This window comes from Electrophorus electricus, chromosome 6, assembly GCF_041902795.1.
Source record: "Electrophorus electricus isolate QZ-2024a chromosome 6, ASM4190279v1, whole genome shotgun sequence".
NCBI lineage: Eukaryota > Metazoa > Chordata > Actinopteri > Gymnotiformes > Gymnotidae > Electrophorus > Electrophorus electricus.
This window is the reverse complement of record NC_137502.1, coordinates 1,968,610-1,989,689: the sequence shown is the minus strand read 5'-3', so window position 1 is coordinate 1,989,689 and position 21,080 is coordinate 1,968,610. Positions and strand designations below refer to the sequence as shown.

Genomic DNA, 21,080 nt, shown 5'->3' with positions numbered 1-21,080 from the left:
TTTGGCCCCTGTGTAAGACCCTTAACCCTCAGTTAAGTTGCATTCAGTCATAAATGTAAGTTGCTTAGGATAAAGGCGTCAGCTAAATGCCATAAATGTTACCCTGTAGACCTGCCTTTTTTACATGGTATCAGTGCATGACAGATGGAACCATTGGTCTGTCTTTGCTTTGTATCCACGGCCATCATCAGCCTGAAGGAGTTAATTGATCAGTGGCTCAGAGAGGTGATGGTGTGACCCCAGCAGGGGTTATGCAGTAACTTAGAGGACGGGGTTTCCCAGAGCCCAGAGAGGAGACATCACGTGCTGGTGCACACTCAATTCAATTTAAATATGAACATGTCTGAACTTGTTGCCATGTGATCAGTTTGTAGAAGATACTGCATTGTTTTATGTGTAATGTGATGTACAATTATTTAAATTCCTCTTATGCGTATTTGTTTGCGGTTAAAATTCAGCATACTATCAGTTTGTAGAAATGTTTTAGAATTATTTTATGTAAACGTTTTTAAACAAATGCAAGACGATTAAAATACAACAGTGGTGGTTCGGTTGTTATTGTATTTCATTAGTAGTGTCGAATTGTAATGTTTATCTGTATGTAAATGTAAATGTATCTCTTAGTGCTGCAGAGGTTGTAATGTCCTGGCTGGGTTGATTATCAGACCCAGAATTATTGTTCCGTGTTTTTAGAGCGTTTGTTAAATAAAGACATCGTGGTAAAGACATCAGTGCGAAAATATAAAACAAGTCATTGTCAAGTATTCTATGAATACAGGAATCATTTCTTAATTCCATTTAAGTGTCGCCAGATTGAGACTTCAAATAGTAATCTAACATCTAAAATGTATTGGCGGCTGATTAAAGTCTCCTGAATGTGGCCTCAGTGGAGACTTGTGCTTTCCACCACCAGAACTCCCACCAGTGAACCCTCTCTTCCAAATCCCACTGGGTTTGGGGCGGGATATTCCCTCTCTTCCAAATCCCACTGGTTTTGGGGCGGGATATTCCCTCTCTTCCCAACCCCACTGGGTTTGGGGCGGGATATTCCCTTGCAATGACGTATACACATTCGCATTTTCTTGTCGACATGGCGCAGGCGGCAGTCGAGCACGAAGTACTGAGAGGACCAACACCGTGAAGTTAAGAAAAGAAAATACAATACTTCCTCAAGATTTTCCCTACATTTGTATCTTTTTACACCGAGGAAGGCAGTTCAACTTTTGGTAAGTTATTTCCGTTTTAGTTCTCTCCACTGATGAATGCGCGAATGCTACTTGTAAAAATTCTTTGAAAACTTGTTTAGAGTCCTTTACGCTGCGACTAGTCAGATGTAGTCGGACAGTATAACGTAGGTATTATTTGCGTCCTTTCGGAGAGTAAAAGAAGGATACGTTAACCTCTGTAACATTGGTTTCACGGAAAGTTAGGACAGCGATGATCTGCAGTCTGTCTGTTTGCATAGCCTGGGGGTGTCACATTGGACACGGATTCCTAAGAAAGTATTCGCCCTGTTTACTCAACATTTTACGCAGAGAGGATGTTTTTGGTCAGGGCTGTGATCACTGTCTTCACTGGTGAATTAAAACCAAGCGTGAAGGAAAATCACTGTGGCGCTGGCTGTGATTGACGAGCTCCACGTAATCGGAACAGAGGCGATTTCTCTGGGCTTGGAGCCTACCGCCTCTTCACTGCGATTCATTTACCTGCACTTACTTTATCAAGCTATTAATGACCGCAGTAGATTTGATTATTGTTGAATGTGATTCACTGAAATTAAGTTAACTTAATAAAACATTGACATGTGATCCCGTCTCATTTTTATGTTGGCAGTATGCTATAGATAGACAGATATAGATACCTCCATTCCTGAGCGAGTTACACACACCTTGCTTTCTCCAGCCCCAGTTTAAAGCTGCAGTCAGTAAGATTGAGAAATGAATTTAGCTAGAAAATTAGAACTACCAATAGGCTCCTCCGCTCCGCCCCCAAAGCCCCTCCCCGTAGAGGAAGCGGCTGTGCACGTTGTGAAATGTCAGCATCGTTGGCCAACAAACTTTTAGACGTGAAAAGTAATCTACAGTAATATATATTCTGTGAAAGAACTAGGACACACTTGGTGCTAAATAAACAGTGAATCACTTATGAGAACACTTATCTGTGAGCACACCAAACCAACAGGACAGCCTGGGCACTTCAAAAAGACATTTTCAGCAACCTCCAAATCAATGTTAGCCAAGTGGTAGCCTTAGCATCAGGAACCTCAGCTGAGCAGACAACTACCTGTCGAGCAGAAGTATGGCTAACCCCACATGGGTTTGAATTCTTTCAGTCCCCATAGATCTTTCCACCTCTGAAAAGCTGCTCTGGTGTTTGTCATCCTTTTCTCTCAGCTCAGTCTAATAATTTCTTACCTACTAGTAGTTACCTAGTAGTTACCTACTGCAGCTTTAATGTTGAGTCCCGCAGTGTCTGTATTGTCTGGTACTCTAGTTATCGACATGATTCTTCTTTAAAGAAAGGCTATTCGAAAGCCTTCTGACAGTAGTTTGGGGTCTATTTTTTGTCTCTTGCCGTGCGCCAGACATTCAGTTTCTACCCATAAACAGTACAAACTTAAATATTCTTGTTGTCATGCAGTCTAGGTCAGTCATCAAAACAGAAAATTGCCTTCTATATCTGGTGGAGCGCTGCGAGTTGCCCTTATGTATGAAAGGTGCTGTATAGGCAAAAATAAACGTGCCCTGTCTTGCCTGTCTTCTGGTGTGTGGTCTGTACAGGCGAGAGGAACAATGTAGCCACCACGCACCAAGTCCATACTAAACCATACTATGGTTTACACGTGCTATCGATGAAAATCTGCCCTGCTCTCTTGGACTTAGTTATCCACTGTGTTTACAGTCGGATAAGAGCTCATGCTTCTCTCCGTTGAATGGCACCAGTCCTGAACCAAAAATAACACGCCAGTTAAGCCTCGCACTCTAATTTAAACCTGAACGTTTTATTGCACATCACGTACCAGCTATTTTCCAGTGTGCAGCGCCATAAACATCTTGGTGCTGGTGTGGTGTAACGTAAGCTACTGCACTGGGGACCATGCCTTAGGAGGAAAGGATCGGAGCCGGTAGGTACTGCTCGCTGAGGTGCAGCTGGCATGCCTGGTGCATCTGTCGTGAGTCTGAGTATTTCTGTAAGGCATGCTTTCAGAGACTGCAAGTTTGAAGGAAATATTTGCAATATTAAGTCAGCTGGGTTTTTTTTTTCTCTGATTATAGAGTGCTGAAATTGCTGGTCTACTGTTGGAAGCTTAGCAACACTAGCAGCAACACACGGAAGAGACCAGTTTCACACATGTAGTTCCTCGCTCCTGGCTCTGGTATTTGGTCTGGTATTTAAGACCAAAGGAAAATGAATTGTCCGTGCAGTCCACAAGAAATGTGTTTATTCCCCGTCATACAGCTGGATGTCCAGAATAAACGTGTTTGTTTTTTCTACTGGTAGGCAGTGTTTCTCTGCACAAAACATCTCCACTGTCCTGATTTCTAAGTTTTTGCATCACCCTGATGTGAAATTCCAGTGATAACACACAGCTGGAATGCAGGATATCCCCATGTGCTCAGGGCAGTGATTGAGAAATCTCATGTACTTACTACCCGATGCCACGTGATTCCATCACAAAGAGCATGTGTGTTACCGCTGTTCTGGGATCTGTGCCATTGTGCTCCAGCCACAGGAGGAAATTCCAGCGATGCGGAAAAAGTGAGCGCTGGACAGACACAGAATCTGTGTTTAATGGAAACGAATAGCTAAACGTGTGTATTCTGCCGTTAGAAATAACGGGTTAAACTGAATATTTACTTGCTTGGACAGTAAACTACTAATTTTTCATGTTATATGGGCTATGCTTGTTTTTAATTTGCGGATATAATCATGAGCTCTTACGTGCTACCATCTGTTATTGAAAGACATGGAACTGGATGTAGGCAGTTGGTCTCAAAGTTATTTGGACTTCAGCTTCTGCCTTCTCCAGAAAAAAGGAGGGGGGTGTTGTTTTGGGTTTTTTTTCCCCTCCTCCTTCACATTTTCCCATTGTTTCTTTGAGCAGTAGCTGAGTAGTCACAGTCTGGCTCTGTCCTTTCACTCAGAACCTGATCACAAGTTTGCCCCTGGCCCTGAACGATTCCAGGCCTCAGCACACTGTGTGAAGCCAACGGTAGCTTCCAGATACAACTGCACAATGCAAGCATGACTCCACCTCCACGTCAGCGCATGCTCGTTTATCCTCTGGTTTAGCAACACTTTGGTCTTGCCCGTTCCTGAATAAAGTCTTAGTCGTGCAATGAACGCCATGGTAGAATTCATGGCCTGGTGCAGCCTGGGCCTTTTCATCCTGGTGTTCTGGTTGTGACGTCTTCCGTCCCTCCAAATGTGAGGCCCAAAGCCTTTGTTTGGACATCACCGTACCAGCCTCTGTATTTCAGAACAAGAGGAACCGTGTCAGTGGTGCAAAACTTGGTTTGGACTGAGACTGTAAAATGTGGGTTTGTTTGTTTTTGTATGTTTTCTGGTGGCACAGAGAAAGCTCTGGATCCTACTTTGTTTGACGGAAGCACACGGGTAAAGTTACAGATTCCAAACTTGCTGTAGGCTTTGGGACTATTGTAAGGTAAGAGAACTTATGACATAAGACTGAAATGGCTGGATGTTGAGTACACATGCTCGAGCAAACCCGGCAGAGCTTGTATCCAGACAAACAACCCTTTGAGTTTCCTCCCCCTGCTGGGGAATGTGAGTGAAATACCAATTTACTCAAAGATGTGTTTGCCACATGGCTTGCTGGGAGCTTATTGGGCCTAGATTCTGAGCACATTTACAGCTGTAGGACTAGACTGAACAATTTCATAGCCATAGAACTAGTCTGTGAACAAATGAATAGTTGTGGTGGATCCCTTATGCACATCTTTTCAGAAGGATCACCTCGGGGTGTTAGACCACTCATCTGTTCAGACATTGCCGAGTCGTGTAATGGATGTCGAAGAAAAAACTCGACTGAAGTGAGGCTGCTGGTGTATTTTCTCTCTTTGATGTGGTGTTTGTGGGTGGCCTTTATGAAACATCGAGTGTAATGGCGACAAGCACCAAGTCAGTGTTACCAGTGTGTTAGACCAGCTGTTTAAATAAAAACTCTCCATGTAGCCTGAGTGGTAACCCAATTTCTCCAACCTGGGAAAATAACGAGGTGGAATTATGGAATTGGAGTGTTAAGCATCCACTGAACTCAGAGTTGATCGGATACAGGCTCATGAAAAGTAGACCTGCTATGTTGAAGTAGTCTTCTGCACCCATGCCAAGCTCAGCTTAGTCATGTGCATCCTTACACGCTATTGGCTAGCTTATTATTTTCCAGCTGTGTGGATTGGCGTGGTTTTCCATGGCATGCACGTGTCCATATAGTGACAGCTTTGCTCTGCGAAGCCCCCTCCTCTTCCCCAACAGGAAGCAGGCTGGACCCTCTGCCAAAAAATGAGGGGAAATGGCTCAATTATTCTTTCAAACCTGTGGCAAGGGGTCGTATCCTGACTGCGTAACCCGGGGAACGGTGGATAAGTAAAGAAGCATCCAGCCTTTCGCCCAGAAGATTTACTGGGTGGTTGGGCAGCATAAACCCCCCAGCCCAAAGGTTCTTTGGTGCTTGGAGGGGTGCGGCTGTGGTACCACTGTGGTGTGACTGTGGTACGTTTGGGACAGTGCGATTCAGACCATGATTAGTTAGTTTATAATTTGGTCAATAATTTGCATATTAACACACAGCATAGCACAATAATGTGGTCAGCTGGGTCTTTATGGGCTTCTAAGGCGATGTCACGTGGTGTCACCCTGCTGTGTCTGTTTGCTTTTCCCTGTCCTGGTGGTCAAGGCTGACAACTGTCTGTGTGATGCGTTTCCTCTACGTCACATGTTCTGTGGTCTGCTCGTGCATGCTGGCGTTCTTGATTGCACTGCGTCGTGATGGTTCGAAGTAGTATGTTTTCACTTCATGTTCGAGCTTCATATGCTTTTGTTTTTAGTGTTGCAGGGTTAAGACAGCAAACTGAAGATGATGTCTGATGCCAGTGACATGTTGGCAGCCGCCTTGGAGCAAATGGACGGTATCATAGCAGGTGAGGCAGAAGCTGTGTAAACAACTGTAGGGCAGGTATTTAACATCAGAAAAATACTCAGTTGCACCATAATTAAAAGGGTGTTATTTCACACTTTAGAAACTCATAAGGAATTAGCTGTTCTTTTGATTTTCAATTTTCATACCTTTTTTGTTTTAAGCTCTGTGTAGATTGTGCCTTCTGTGAAAGTTCATTTTGACTTTTTTTTTTTTTTTTTTTTTAAAGCTTACAGTGTTCACCACAGTGCCACGAAGGCTGTTTTAAAGGATGTTATGATTTGTGACTTCCATTCCAGACACTGATACTGTGTCTAAATGCAATGGCTTATGAAGTGAAGCTGGGTTCAGCACTGGTTAATTATAGGTGTGGAGTTTGGTGTAGAAGTGGCCTGTGAGCTCACATGGCTCGCTGAGCCCTCGGTAACCATAGCCTTTATTCTGGTCTAATTCAGACCTCTCTGCCCAGTGCTGTAGCTCACATCTTGCCCCAGAATGTTTTCTCATTCCAGAATGGTGCGCAGTAATGGTCTTTCCACTGCTATAAGATCGTTTGGTAACACTCCAGATTTCTGAAATCTTATAATGCAAATACAAATCTCTTTGGAATTCATTTAATTCAGTTTACTTGTAGCGATGAATGAACTGACATTTGGCTCACTGCACTATGAAAGGCCAGATAGTTGGGTTTTTTGTTTGTTTGTTTGTTTTTCCCCACATCACATCTTGATTTTGCCCTTTGACACCATTTTTGCTACCGGGAATAGAGGTGTTTCCTAGATGTCCTTCCCTTAGTTACCATTTGAGTACCTTTTCGACTAGCCATCGTCATTTCGTCGGGCTTGTGTGCCTTTCTGACTATCTGCTGCTCCCCAGGGTCCAAGGTGCTGGATTACTCCAATGGCATCTTTGACTGCCAGTCCCCAACATCCCCCTTTATGGGGAGTTTACGAGCACTGCACTTGCTGGAGGATCTGAGAGGGGTTCTGGAGCTCATGGACACTGAGGAGAGAGAGGGACTGCGTTGCCAGATCCCCGACACTACAGCTGACAGCCTGGTGGAATGGCTGCAGGGAAACCTGGTACGTCTCCTCATTTCATAACAGCGTCACATTACCGAAATTTGTTATTAGGTGTAGGCAAACAGTAATAATAGTGTAGTGTTGCCATGTTGTAAATAGAAATGGCATCCATGTTTGATTTTGTAGTTATTTTTGTTCAAATGCAGATTCTTAAGTGGGTTGTTTAAGACATTTGGAAACATTGAAGTGTTCTGTCTGTGAATATAGTAATACCCTGATGATGTCTTCAAGAAACGTGTTCTAGTACTGTATGCTGAAAGGGAGACTGGGAGTGTGCCGAAAGAATGCCAGAATCAACACGTAACACCAACTCATAGTGTTTACTCTGAGATTTGTGTTGGTCCACTTACCATTTAAGGTGGTGTTGGAGCAACTTGGGAGCTCTTGAAAACCACATGGAGTGAAGGCAAAGCTTTGAGGCTTCCTGTTTAGCCTGAGCTGCTCTCAGTTAGATGCTTTTATCTTAACTGAGTTGTCTGATTTGTGTGAATTTTGAGTTTATTTTGCATCCATTCAGTAGTGTGTTTATTGTTGATGATAATGATATGGGTTATAATTTTAGACTTCTAATTTTATTTTGCTTTTATAGTCCAATGGACACGTTTCAGTGACTGGTGACATTTATCAAGACAGACTTAATCGTCTTGAAAGTGACAAGGAATCTCTCGTGCTTCAGGTACCGTTGGGGAAACCTTTAGCTGACTCTTACATTCTTACATGTAAATGTGAAATCAACAGCTGTACAATGACATGTGTGTCGTAAAGCAAAATACAACATACAACAAACGAAATGCTATGAGTTTAAAAAGCACCGCTTTTCAGGTGAGTGTCCTGACAGACCAAGTGGAGGCCCAAGGCGAAAAGATAAGAGACCTAGATCAGTGCCTTGAGGAACACCGTGACAAGCTGAATGCCACTGAACACATGTTGCAGCAGGTAGGCTTCAAGACTGAGTTCTGTCACCATTTTGGCAGCCTGCAAAAGGGTATAAGCACAGAGAATAAACCCATATCGAAGAAGAACAGCTCTATACCATATTCTGATAGAATGCATAATTAGGTCCAGTTAAACATGGGCAAAGAGTAGTCGCGATCCTCCCCAAAACGCGCTGTAGCACCAGGCGGAACGGGGGAGGTGTCGGCCAGCACGGAGACCCACTGATATTAGCTCAAGGCTACAGCGTCTAGACTTTACCAGAGCAGACATCTTATCCGTCCACGTGCGTAAAGAAAGCTTTTTTTTTTTTTCTTGACCCGTTCTTTTTCAGGAGCTCGTCTGCAGGTCTGCCCTTGAGACCCAGAAGATGGAGCTGATGTCTGAGCTTTCCAACCTGAAACTGAAGCTGACTGCCCTGGAGAAGGAGAGCATAGACTTGGATGATGGGTTCAGAGACAGTGAGGTAGGGGCCCATTCATTCACTACACTTTCGTTTGCTTTCTTGTTGACCAGTCAGGAATTAATTGAAATTAAGCAAGTTTAAATGAATAGAACTTATCACCTGACAGAAACTTGTTTTGACAGAACTACAGAAATGAGGGAAAATGTAAGATTAGTCATGTCCGGGTGTCATCCGCATTACACGGTGTTTGTTGTGCTACGCTGGAATAGTAGGCCTTTTGTCCCTGCTGCGTGGACAAGCGCTCCTCACAGCGTCTGCCAAGCGCAGTTTGCTCTCTAAAGTTGTTTTGGGTGGCTTTTCTTCTGATTGAGGAGTAGTCGTGTCTGCGGAAGTCCTGCCGCCTCCGTGTGTGCGCAGGTCTGGGAGGAGAATGCAGTGTTTCCTGAGAGTGTGGGTGTTGCGGGAGGGACTTTTACCAGTATGACGGAAAGACAGATGGATGCCTCATGTTGGCGGGACGGGGCAGGGAAGGGCTGAGCAGTACACATGCAGAGGCCTTTGCTTTTGTTGGGTTTCTAATTGTTTTGCCTTTTGCTCCTTGATTTTAACTAGTTCGCTTTAAGCTTTGGCTTGTGCTGTCCTCAGTTTGGCCATATTGGACACCAATAATTCAAAAAGCAGATGGAGATCTTGGAATCTAAACGGCTTCCTTTTGGAGATGCTCCTCTCAGATTAGGGACGCTACCCACCACCAGTAGGTTCTAGCATCATTCCTGGACCCGCGCGGTTTAGAACACAGGGATGAGTTCTATCCGCTGACTGACCTGCTGACGATCGTAGTTTGTCCTTTTGAACAAAGTTAGAGCAGTGACAGTTTTCTGGCTGCAGGCTTCATCTTATATGTCCACACTGAAGTGGGTAAGGAGTTAATAGCAGAATTGTGAAGAATGTTTTGTCTAGGATGGTCAACACATTCTTTAAAGATAAGGAACGTCAGATCTGTTTCCTGCGTTTCTTTGCAGGTCTGTGATATAATGGCCTTCTGCTGTAGAATTCTATTATTGACCTTGGTTTGCTTGCTTCAAAATGGTTTTATGAAGATGGATTTTTTTCACTCAATGATGGATTTCTTTTTCCCCTCATTGAACTAATGTAACAAAATGATCACCTTTTGTCTAAATGCAAAAACCTATTTTTTAAACATTTATGAAATACTTGTATAAAGTGTTTCATTGACATTTATCTGATGGTTTTTATAAAGCAACTTGCAGTAATTGAACTGAACACATGAGTAATTGAGGGTTAAGGGTCTTGTTCAGGGGCCCAACAGTGGCATCTTGGAAGTGGTGGGACTTGAATTGGCATCTTTCTGATTACAAGTCAAGTACTTTAACCACTGAGCCACCACTGCACATAGTTTGTTCTTAAAATACCCCAAAGCTAAACTGAAATGACAGTCACCGGATTCTTAATTTTCCTTTTTGTGAAATACTAAAGAATATCTAGATTGTGGTTAGATTAATGTGTACTGAGGCATTTTCAAAATTTAACATGTAATATTGAGCTGTGCAATATTGTCTCGAATGGTTGAACAATCATACACGGAGATTCCTGGTTCATAAAAGCCTTTTTTTTTCAGGGTTTGATCCTGGAGGTTAATGAGCTGAGATATCAAGTTTCTGAGATGGAGAATGAACGGCTACAGTACGAGAAGAAACTGAAGTCCACGAAGGTGAACCTGAGACTAAAAGCTAAAACCAGTCTAAAAGGTGTTCTAGCCTCATTTCATGTCTTTAGCTTTTCACTTAAGTCTACACAGGGGCATGATGGGACTTTCAGTGACTTTATTGCATCGCTTTACAGCTCTTCCTCATTTCCGTCATTTTTCCTCTCTCCACTGAATCTGTTTCTATCTCTCTCTCTAACTGTCTGTCTCTGTCTCTCTCTCTTCTTGGCTAACCTCTCCACTGCTAGTCTCTTATGGCTAAAGTGTCTAGCCTGAAAATCAAAACGGGCCAGTTGCAGTATGAAAAACAGAGGAAGGATCACAAAATCCAGGCACTCAAGGTTGGCATCCCTCAGGGTGCCCGCATGGCACTGCTAGATCTGCCGCTGAATATCTTCATCGTGGTAGCATAAAGTGTTTGAGAGAAACAATGAGTTTTATGATCTGACCCTAAGCATGTGTGTGCCTTAGTTAACAACATAACTGTTGCTAAATTCATCTGATGGTGATATGCTGATCTGCGTATTCCTGCATGTTTCACTGAAATATAATTTACTGAGAAGTAGATTGTGTTGAATTTCAGCTTTTCAAAAACTGAACTAAGGAGGATAAAACCGTGAATTCCATGAGTAATTGGACACCATTTTTCTTGTTTTGGCACGGCATTTGAACTAAAACGGTGACCGTGAGGTTAAATCATGCATAATCTGAAACGTAATTCTAGGGTCCTCGGTGTAAGGAGCCTTTTTCCTGTTAGGTTTGGAGGTATTTGTTTGGTCCTAAACAGGTTTAGTTCTTCTGTATTTAGGACTCACCCTGCTGTCACTCAAACCATAATGGTGCCATCCTTTCTTTGGTCCACATGTGCAGACACAACATCAGAAAATCCCAAATGAAAAAAACTTTTGTTTGTTTCTTGGTCATGAGCTCATCATGTAGTCAAGTGCAGCTAGCCAACAAGCAGCTGAACATTCATTGGTTCAGTTACTCACTGTCTCCTGATGTGACGGAGATGCACATAAAACAGGCTTTTATGCCCAAATGGTTATTATTGCCATATTTATCTGCGCTTTAACCTTGTAATCCTCACGCTTCAGCTACTGCTGCATGTCCTGTATAAACAAATTAACTCAAACTAGAAATAAATAAATTAAATTAAATAAACAGAATTGCACTTACTTGTTGTCGATTTAACCATCAATCACTTTAGTTTCTTCTTTTTCTTAGTCAGTGGGATTGTTGTCATTTAAACTCCTACCCTCCACTGGTACATAAATGTTTTACAGTGTTTATTCATTTTATATGCATATGGTATAAGTATACAATATTGCAGGAGTGTGCTGATGTGTGCAGCAGGAGTAGTCAAAGTTTTTTGGTGGTGCGTGGAGTTCAGATCTGTTTCTCCTGACGTGCATGCTGGTTAGGAGGAGCTGGCTACGTTTAGACGACAGCTGGATGGCAGAGACCTGAAGAGGCTGCAGGATGAGACGGGATCTAGGTTGGCCACGCCCACACTCTTGGACAGCTCAGAGAGAGGTGAGTCAACTCTCTGCAGTGTGGGAACTACCCCAGCACAGGGCTGTTATCACCGGGCAGTGTGGCAACTAACCCAGCACAGGGCTGTTATCACCGGGCAGTGTGGCAACTAACCCAGCACAGGGCTGTTATCACCGGGCAGTGTGGCAACTAACCCAGCACAGGGCTGTTATCACCGGGCAGTGTGGCAACTAACCCAGCACAGGGCTGTTATCACCGGGCAGTGTGGCAACTAACCCAGCACAGGGCTGTTATCACCGGGCAGTGTGGCAACTAACCCAGCACAGGGCTGTTATCACCGGGCAGTGTGGCAACTAACCCAGCACAGGGCTGTTATCACCGGGCAGTGTGGCAACTACCCCAGCACAGGGCTTTTTTCTTTTTTCACCGGGCAGTGTGGAAACTACCCCAGCACAGGGCTTTTTTCACCTGCCACTCTGAAGTGTCAGTGCTACACTGAGACGTTACAAGAGAACCGATTTTACGTTTAATGTTATATACGATTGTTTACGTTTAATCATGTTGTATATGATTGTGTGTGGTTGCTGCAAGTCTGATGCCTTTTCACAGTTTATGCTATTTCAATGCTGTAACAAAAGGTATTTGTATTTCGTTACTCTGTCTTAAACAGTCTTCCATACAGAGGAAACTTTTAAAAAGAGGCTGAGAGACAAACGTAAGGGAGGTCCACCTTCTCTGTACACCTTTCCGCCTTTGTTGTTCCCTTGTTGTTCCGTTCTGATCTGCATGTACTTCTTACGCTTGCTCTTCTGTGAAGCGAAGGAGAAACATTCCTCACTCCGACTGCTGGAACCACAATCCCAGTCGGTCTGGAGAAGACAAAGCGCAGACTAGATTAGAGTACCAGGACCACGATTAAACGTGTTCTAGGCTGAGAGCCTGGCAGTCCTTCAGCATGTCCTGTCCATACTTTTTGTGTCCACTGTGCAGCCTTACCTGTGTCCTTCAGCAGTAACATCTCGAGTGCGAGTCTGTCTGCTCTCGGCTCTCCTCCTCCGTCACGCCTCTCTGTCGCTGCTCTCGGAGGACACCACTGGACCTCAGCTCCTTCTGTAACACTGAGGTTTAAGACCTGTTGCTGTCCGCCTTGCGCCACCGCGTCCACACGGCTACTTCGCCCCTTTGATTCGCGACATGTTGTGTGTTTTTTAGATATGGAGGTGCAGAGGATGAGAAGGACTCTGGAGTCGCTGATGGCAGCCAATGAGGAGAAGGTACTTCCTGTGGTGTCTGGGTGCTAATCTGGGTGCTAATCTGCGCTAATCCTCACCTGGTTCTGTAGGATCGCAAGATTGAGGAACTTCGCCAGTCACTTGGGCATTACAAGAATCTGCAAGCCATGGTGTCATCTGTGCAAGGCAGAAAAGGTGTAAAGTTTTACATATATACTAAACACAGACTTGTTGCTGTAAATTAACTTTTAAAGTTTCTGTTATTTGTCTGTGTACATGAGTTAGAGGGAAACGCCCTCACACCGCCCCTCACCCTCTACGTCTTCCCAGATGAAGAGAGAGGGGAATGTGATGACAGCAGTAGCGACAGCTCCCTCGACGTGTCCACTGCCATCTCAGTTTCCATGGACACAGAGAAGTCCATGCTGGCTAGTGCCGAGAACGGAGCTGGGAAGAGTCTTGGTGAGGTACTGCATCCGTCTCCTGCCCAGCTAGCGCTCACGTGATCCGTGCTCCGGCACTGTGAACGAGGGTCTGAGTCCTCTGGGAAGTTCGGCATTCCCAGACTTTACTGTAATTCCCTGCCGTGCTTGGTGAAGCCGACAGCCTTTGAATTCCCACGGTGGAGGTGCTGCTGGTATGCTTGTAATGCGTTTGGTTTTTTTCCTTCTTTTGTCCTGCGTGTAGCCTGCTATGTTTGTCAGTGCGCTGCAGGTTCCGCCCCTCTCGCAGTACAAACCCGAGACTGGCGTAGACGTGGAACAAACGCAGACCCAGAGGTGAGCTCCAAAGGAAGTCTTGCTCTCTAAACCGGAACACCAAAGTTGGGCTTTCCGTATAAATGCAGTCACTGCCCGTGGGGGCAGGCGTTGTACTATGGGAGTGGAATGGGACTTCAGACCCTGAAATCCTAGTAAACCTGATGACCGCGACTCCAGCGCGTGCTGTATGTCCTTGACACTTTTCTTTCACATGTGCCTCATGTATGTTAAACTCATAAATTCTGTACATGATACGATTGTTCACCTCAACTCCGTGTATCCCAACGTAGTCCCCTTTGCTGCTGACGGCTTACTGCCCAGCTGAGGAACCTCATCACAAAGATCACGGCTTTCCCACCTCTGTGGTCATATTTAGCAAACCATCCTGCATGAATCCTGTCTAACCTCGCTGGCGCCCTCTGCTGGCTGTCAGGAGTCACGCCACAGTCAGAGTTGCAAAAATCAAAATCGAGATTTCTCACGATCCATTTAGCAGACATCTTCACCCTTCTGGAATTTATGTATTAGTTTAGTTGATTCTGTAATTCAAACAAACATTAGTGAAAGCCACAGAATTTGCAATAAATGAGTCAAAAGTGAATGATGAAAGGTTTCTGTTATGTCCACTAGAGAGTAGAACAGTGCATCTGATAAAGAATGTGTGTTAAATAAATAGCGGAATAACAAACAAAAATCATTTGTAAAATTAATACAAAAATGGAGTTAAAAAACCCCCACAAAAACCTGACAAATCACTACTAAATTCTCTGTTAATGGTTGATGTGCAAAAGCCACACGTGACTAAGCAACAGATTAATTTTGTCATCCATGACTTATTTAAAAATGTTGAATAAGGTGTTTAATTATTGCTGATGGCATATCATAAGGTTGATGCGTGTTTTTGCTCTGGTGGGAACGGTGAACTTCTGGGACCGTAACGGTGAGATTTTTGAGGATAACGGTGAACTTCTGGGACATAATGGTGAGATTCTTCTTGTTGCAGAAAGGTAGAAGCCCCTGAGTTTGAGCTCCAGAGTCCTGAGGAGAGCAGCACTAGTGAGAAGGTTACATTCATCCTTTTTTCCAACCTTTGGAAGTGCTACTGTAGAACAGTTAACGCTGTTGAAAGTGACGGTGGTGTGATGTTTTAGAGCAAGTGTCCTCTGCGTGTTGAGTAAATGTCTGGATGGACTGAGTTCTCTTTGTCTCTCATCTGTCAGAGGCCGTTGGCAGTGGGGCAGAGCCCAGCAGAGGTGACACTTCTTTATTTTAATCTTCAGTCAGACATTCATTTTAATCAGACATGATCTCTCACGCAGTCTAACTGTTTTAATAGTTCGACTGTGGACATTTCTCTAACGTGGTGAGGCGTTTTTGAGGTGATGCTGTGTGAACAGTTTGCCTCATCATTTCAGAGCCGAGCGTATGACGAGCTCAACAAGATCACGACTCTCCCGCCGAAGTCACCCACCAGTGCCTCGCGGGACGGGGACGATGACGCTTTTGGGAGCAAGAAGGCACGTTCTTCGTTTGGACGGGGTTTTTTCAGGATCAGAGGGGGAAAAAGAACCGCCAGTGCTCCAAATCTCGGTGCGAGGCCCCTTTTTTTTTTTTTTTTCCCAAAGAGAGATGCCTTGTTTTTGACTCCAGCGCTTCTTCCAGTTTTAGGTTCTCCAAGCGATGGCGTTTTAAACGACTCACATATCAGCCGTTTGAAGGACTGGGCTGGCTGACCCACCATTCTCGTAGATGCCGTGCTCTCCGATCACGGCTTGTCTACGTCTTCCGCTCTTCTAGCAGCCAGCAAAACTGATCGGCGTGAAAGCGAAGGAATCAACTCTCCCTTTTCCACTTGTCCTCGCATGTCTGATGTGTTTTAGCGTTCCAGTCATGCCATGTGACCAGAAGACTCCCTCTTCCTAGCAACCTTCCACTTAACCAATCACAGCTGTGCACGTGCTGCGCCCGTATAGACCACGGCTGAAACCGCATAGTCCTCCCCGCAGCCGTGAGGCGTTATTCTTGTTTTTAGGATATGTTAAGCACAGAGGATTTTCTCGTTACCTGTGTGTATGTATAGTTTGTCTTCATCAGTTGTTCTGGAGCAGATGTCATCTGCGGTAGTGCTCTACCCATAATTCCATACCAGTGATGTTGCTATGTGTTGCTTCTGGTATTTCTCTCAGGAGACTAACACCAAACGCACTGTATCTGATGGTTTTCTGGAGACACGTAGAACTGTGGGTAATGTAGTTTTGTGTTTGTGTGTGTGTGTGTGTGTGTGTGTGTGTGTGTGTGTGTGTGTGTGTGAACAGCTGAGACTGAACGGGAGGGTACAGACCACCTGGACCTTGCAGGGCTGCCCCAGCGATCGGGCCAGAGTGACAGCACACGTACTCTCCCCACCTGCCCCGGGGGCAAGAAGAAGCCTAAAGGGATCAAAGCGTTTCTCGGGAAGTGAGTGGACGCCATGTCTCCGCTGCCTGTTTAAACCAATTCTGCACGCTAAAATCGGAATTGAGATCATGTACTTTTCTTGCTGCTGGTGTGGATGTGTTTAGCATCCTCACCCTTTAACTCTTCCTTTTCTTTTCCCGAAGGCTCAGAAGAAGTCAGTCAACCTCGTTCGACTTGGATGAGAACCTGTCGGAGAATGAGTTCAGGCGTGGGGGTGTTCGAGCCACGGCCGGGCCCCGGCTAGGGTGGTCACGGGACCTTCACAACACCACAAGGTCAGAGGTCAAAGGATGGTCTGGCTCCAAGTTTAAGCTTTTCTTTTTTTCTTCTTTTTTTAAATGTACGGTTGTTTTACCGGCAGGGAAGAGTAGAGCACCCCCTAGTGGAGAATTAGCTGTGGATGAGTTCCAGAACGTTAAACCAGATTACACCCTCGTGATACCTCGGACATTATGTAGTAAAGGAGATGACAGTTCTGTTTTAAATTTATTAAGCAAAAGTGGACACCTGCGTACCAAAACACCTTTTTTTGCTTACTGTGTGTGTGTGTGTGTGTGTGTGTGTGTGTGTGTGTGCGCGCGCGCACCTGTGCACCACGGGGTCTGTGGATGCGTGCGTGTGCATCAGTGAGCTGGACGCCCCATTTGCTCGTTGGTCCCGGGAGCAGGTGTGTGATTGGATGCAGGAGCAGGGACTGGGTCTGTACGTGAACATGGCCAGGCAGTGGATCTCCTCGGGACAGACACTGCTCCATGCCTCCCAGCAGAACCTGGAGAAGGTGGGTCCTCCGCTCCACCGGGCCTGTGCCCTCCATCACACACCCTCCTGACTGCTGTGGGCTCGGGGCGGCGCTTTACACGTAAAACTGCTACTGAGTAGGGTTCTGTTAAAGTCCTGGTGTGCAACTGCTAATTGTGTGTGTGTGTGTGTGTGTGTGTGTAGGAGTTGGGCATCAAGCATCCCCTCCACAGAAAGAAGCTCCAGCTAGTTTTGCAAGCCCTGGGCTCTGAGGAGGAGGACAACCAAGGCAAACTGGACTACCACTGGGTGACGAGTGAGAACTGAACCGCCGGCAGGCAGCAGAGTCACGCTGGAGTTGGTCTCTAAACTGGTCTTCATCTCTGGTCTTTCTGGTTGCTCTCCACCAGGGTGGCTTGACGATATCGGCCTCCCTCAGTACAAGACCCAGTTTGATGACGGGAGAGTGGATGGGCGCATGCTTCACTACATGACCGTGGTGGGTCGACCTTGTCCTGTCGCAGCTAGGGAATCGCGCACACACACTTTTAGTGTCTTTTATATGAATTTTGACTCAGCCATCAAGATTTTGATTGTTTTCAACAATTTATCCATTCAAAAATGTCTGGATTTTACTGAGCTCTACTGGTTTACTGGCTTAGCTTAAAATACGGAAAACATATTTGCTGTTGAAAGGCTACTGCGTAGAAATGTTGAATTTAATTCTGTGGTTATTCCTCACACTCCTGGTGAGTGGCGGCGAGCAGGTGACCTTCCGCGGCCAGGGTCTGCTCTAAGCCCTCCTGGTCACTGCTGTCCGAGTCCAGATGTGGTAAAGGCGTCTCCTGTTGAGGGTGTTTGCGTACTGCATTTAACCCTGGGGTCTCCCGCCCTTCTCAGGATGACCTGCTGTCCCTGAAGGTGGGCAGTGTGTTACATCACCTCAGCATCAAGAGAGCCATCCAAGTCCTGCGTCTCAACAACTACGACCCCAACTGCCTGCGGCGCAGGCCGTCCGACGAGGTACCCCACCCACCTCCCTTCGCTGCTCTCTACAGGTCATTGTGCTCTTTCTTTGTCCCTTGCCCCTAGCAATGCTTGCTCCTCTGCGCTGTGGCCTTCTAGAATAACGTGAGCCCGGCCGAGGTTTCCCAGTGGACCAACCACCGCGTGATGGAATGGCTGAGATCAGTAGACCTGGCGGAGTACGCGCCCAACCTGCGGGGCAGTGGCGTGCACGGAGGACTGATGGTGAGGAAGAGAAGGAGCTAGAGCCTTAAACAGTCCGGACATGCTGAAGCACAACACACAGGAGGCTCTTGAGCCACCAGTAGAGGTCTGAGATGCTAAAACCAGACAGCTCCAGTCCAGTCCAGTTCAGTCCAGTTCAGGGTCTGTAGGTGGATATGTACCCAAGGTTGCCAGGACAGTAGGTGAACACACGTTAAAAACATCTCGCTATGTGCATTCTGTTTACTTTTGTTAATGGTTAGAAAGTTAAGATACTAAAATCAGATGATGTTCTAGTCATGACAAAACTGTGGCAACGGTCAAAATTCACAAACATCTATCGGGAAGAATGAAGTTTTTATTATTCATGTAGTCATTCATGTTCCTGTCATCCAGTCAGAGTGGAAATAACAAAAGGAATTTAATGTGTGCGTGTGTGTGCACGTGCGTGCAGGTTCTGGAGCCTCGCTTTAACGTGGAGACCATGGCCCTACTGCTGAACATCCCTCCCAACAAGACCCTCCTGCGGAGGCACCTGGCCACACACTTCAGCCTGCTGGTGGGCACAGAGGCCCAGCAGCTAAAGCAGGAGTGGCTGGAGAACCCAGACTACACGCCACTCACCGCCACAGCTAAGGTCAAGGTAAAGCCCCACCCAGCACGACCTCCACCAAGACTGCTCCGGGCTCTTTCAGCAGAGAGTAGCTTTGAGGGAATTTGACAGTCGCTTTGCCATGGCTTTCTTCTCACTCCATTCTCTGCTGTTATGTGGTCATTGTGTCGCGTCGTCCTGTCGCGCTCAGCCTCGGAAGCTGGTGTTCGGGAGCTTTGGGAGTCTGAGGAAGAAGAGGCAGCAGGACGGTGAGGAGTACGTCTGCCCCATGGATGTGGAGATGCCCAAGAGCCACAGCTTCCAGAAGGGCTACAGAGGGGTGGAGCTCCACATCTACGAGGATGAACTGGACCGATTGGAGCAGGCACGAGTGCGCGCACACATACACACACACACACTGCAATCTGAGCCAGTAAAATCAGGACATCACAGCACTGTGCTGAACAAAGCTGCTGTTGTATGACCTGTTTGACCTAATCAGGGATTATTGTGTGTTTATTTGTTTTTTTATTTTGGTTTTGTGGACATAGATGGAAGACTCCGAAGGAACTGTGCGGCAGATTGGTGCTTTCTCAGAGGGCATTAACAACTTGACGGTAAACAGTCCATCGGCGTAACCGTTCTGTAGCGATCGGGTGTGTTGTTCTGTGTCTAGCTGCGTTTGTTAAAGTGTGTGTGAACTGTTCCTCAGAGCATGCTGAAGGACGATGAGCTCTTTAAGGAGATGTCGACGTCCTCGCCCAACCCCAGTGTGGCTGACGACAACAGCAATATTTGAGGCCAGTCGCCAGGCTCCTCTGCCCAGAGTTCTGCTGCTGTGATCTGAACTGACTCTGCCAACCTCTGTCTGCACTCCCTCTCTCTCCATCCATCCATTCATCTATCCAGAAATACCATTTCATTCTACATATCTTACATAAATAAACCTAAAGGAACCAAAATACAGTATACATAACCACAGTTACAGTGCTCATAGCAGAGTAGGTGTCATTCCTGATTAATGTATACTATGCGTAGAGGTGGGAAATACATCCCCGGGATTTGGCCCAGTGTTGGGCTGAAATTGTAGTCACACACTTTGAGGATAGACGTGTGCGATTTATGCAGGGATGAGCGGTTAGAGTGGCTGCCCTACTGTAGTTTGTCTTCCAGCAGGTCTCTGGAGACTAAGGCACCCTTTTCTCTGCTTGGTTTGTTTGTTCCTGTGTTTCTGAGAGATGGAGCACAATGACATTTTTATCATAGACATATTTTAGAACATTACATAAGAGATTTTTAAAATACTGCCATCTGGCAAAGCATTAAACAGTCCCAGAAAGAACATCCGCGTCTCACAATGACTGCGATCATGTCTGTATTCTTGCAGAATTACACATCATTGATATGTTTGACTCTGAATACTGTGTATGCTCACATACCTTTGCCAACAGTATATTTAACAGTAGAAGTAGTATCAGTAGAATTAATTCATTCGTTGGTTTGTACAGAAAATTTGTCATTGCATGTTATTTAAGACATTTCTCATTTTCAAACTACTGTGCATCAGTTAACACGCAAAAAATAATAATTTGTGTAACTTATCTGTATTAATTTTTGTTCAAGCCGTAATCATTTCAAGGGTGTGTGTGTGTGCTGTGTTCTGACAATTTGTGTACATTTTCAAAGGTTAATAAAATAAAGTATGGCTACACATGCTCTGGTCTTTTTTGTTTGTGAACGCAAGCAGACGTCCCGGGACAGATCCTCAGTTTCTCGGAGGCTATAACCCCACACTGATCCGCCAAGCTAAACAACACAGCGATGTTCAAAGCTAGAAGGATTCATAAATATGCGTCGTTTTTGAATGGTAATAGCATTGGGAAGCTCACTGATAGATAATGAAGTTGTTCGGTTATTGCCTACCTCGAATTTACACTTCTGTGTTGTTCACAGAAAGACGGCACTTAAAGGATCAATACGTATTTTTTCCAGTGATTCTTCATGTATTAAACATGACCGCCTCCATGTGAGAGAGCCACTCTGTAGAGCATTAAATGGTTCATCTCATGTGAGCTAAACTTTATAGAAAAATATTTTTTAAAGTTACTTCTATAAAAATTGTTGTTTCTTGGTGATATAAATGACTTGTTGCCTCTTTTCTGAGGTATAACGTGCCGGCAGGACTTGCAGCGCCGCCTGCTAGCGGATCGGCGCATAGGCGAAGATTATTGTGTTGGGTTGTTTTTGTGCTGCCGAGAAAGTGGGACTT

At 45.4% G+C, this 21,080-nt stretch overlaps 1 protein-coding gene across 9 annotated transcripts; it reads left to right on the top strand.

Annotated features, from left to right (window-relative positions):
• Window positions 1-1,075: 1,075 nt before the first annotated feature.
• On the top strand, window positions 1,076-20,522 carry ppfibp1b (PPFIA binding protein 1b). 9 transcript variants are annotated; one of them, XM_035524970.2, is made up of 29 exons: window positions 1,077-1,226; window positions 4,577-4,666; window positions 6,069-6,161; window positions 7,034-7,239; window positions 7,829-7,915; window positions 8,062-8,175; window positions 8,507-8,638; window positions 10,218-10,310; window positions 10,553-10,645; window positions 11,729-11,840; window positions 12,472-12,516; window positions 13,014-13,075; window positions 13,144-13,228; window positions 13,319-13,500; window positions 13,721-13,812; window positions 14,798-14,858; window positions 15,015-15,047; window positions 15,210-15,384; window positions 16,110-16,251; window positions 16,395-16,526; window positions 16,879-17,029; window positions 17,194-17,305; window positions 17,400-17,488; window positions 17,890-18,012; window positions 18,115-18,240; window positions 18,674-18,862; window positions 19,023-19,202; window positions 19,363-19,428; window positions 19,524-20,522. In XM_035524970.2, the coding sequence occupies exons 3-29, from the start codon at window positions 6,098-6,100 to the stop codon at window positions 19,608-19,610; spliced, it is 3,033 nt and encodes a 1,010-aa protein (XP_035380863.1). In that variant the 5' UTR covers window positions 1,077-1,226; window positions 4,577-4,666; window positions 6,069-6,097; the 3' UTR covers window positions 19,611-20,522. The 9 variants fall into 9 exon arrangements, with proteins under 9 accessions (XP_035380865.1, XP_035380864.1, XP_035380862.1 ...); XM_035524972.2 differs by lacking the exon at window positions 4,577-4,666 and having other exon boundaries at window positions 1,076-1,226; window positions 13,364-13,500; XM_035524971.2 differs by lacking the exon at window positions 4,577-4,666 and having other exon boundaries at window positions 1,076-1,226; window positions 19,023-19,196.
• Window positions 20,523-21,080: the final 558 nt, after the last annotated feature.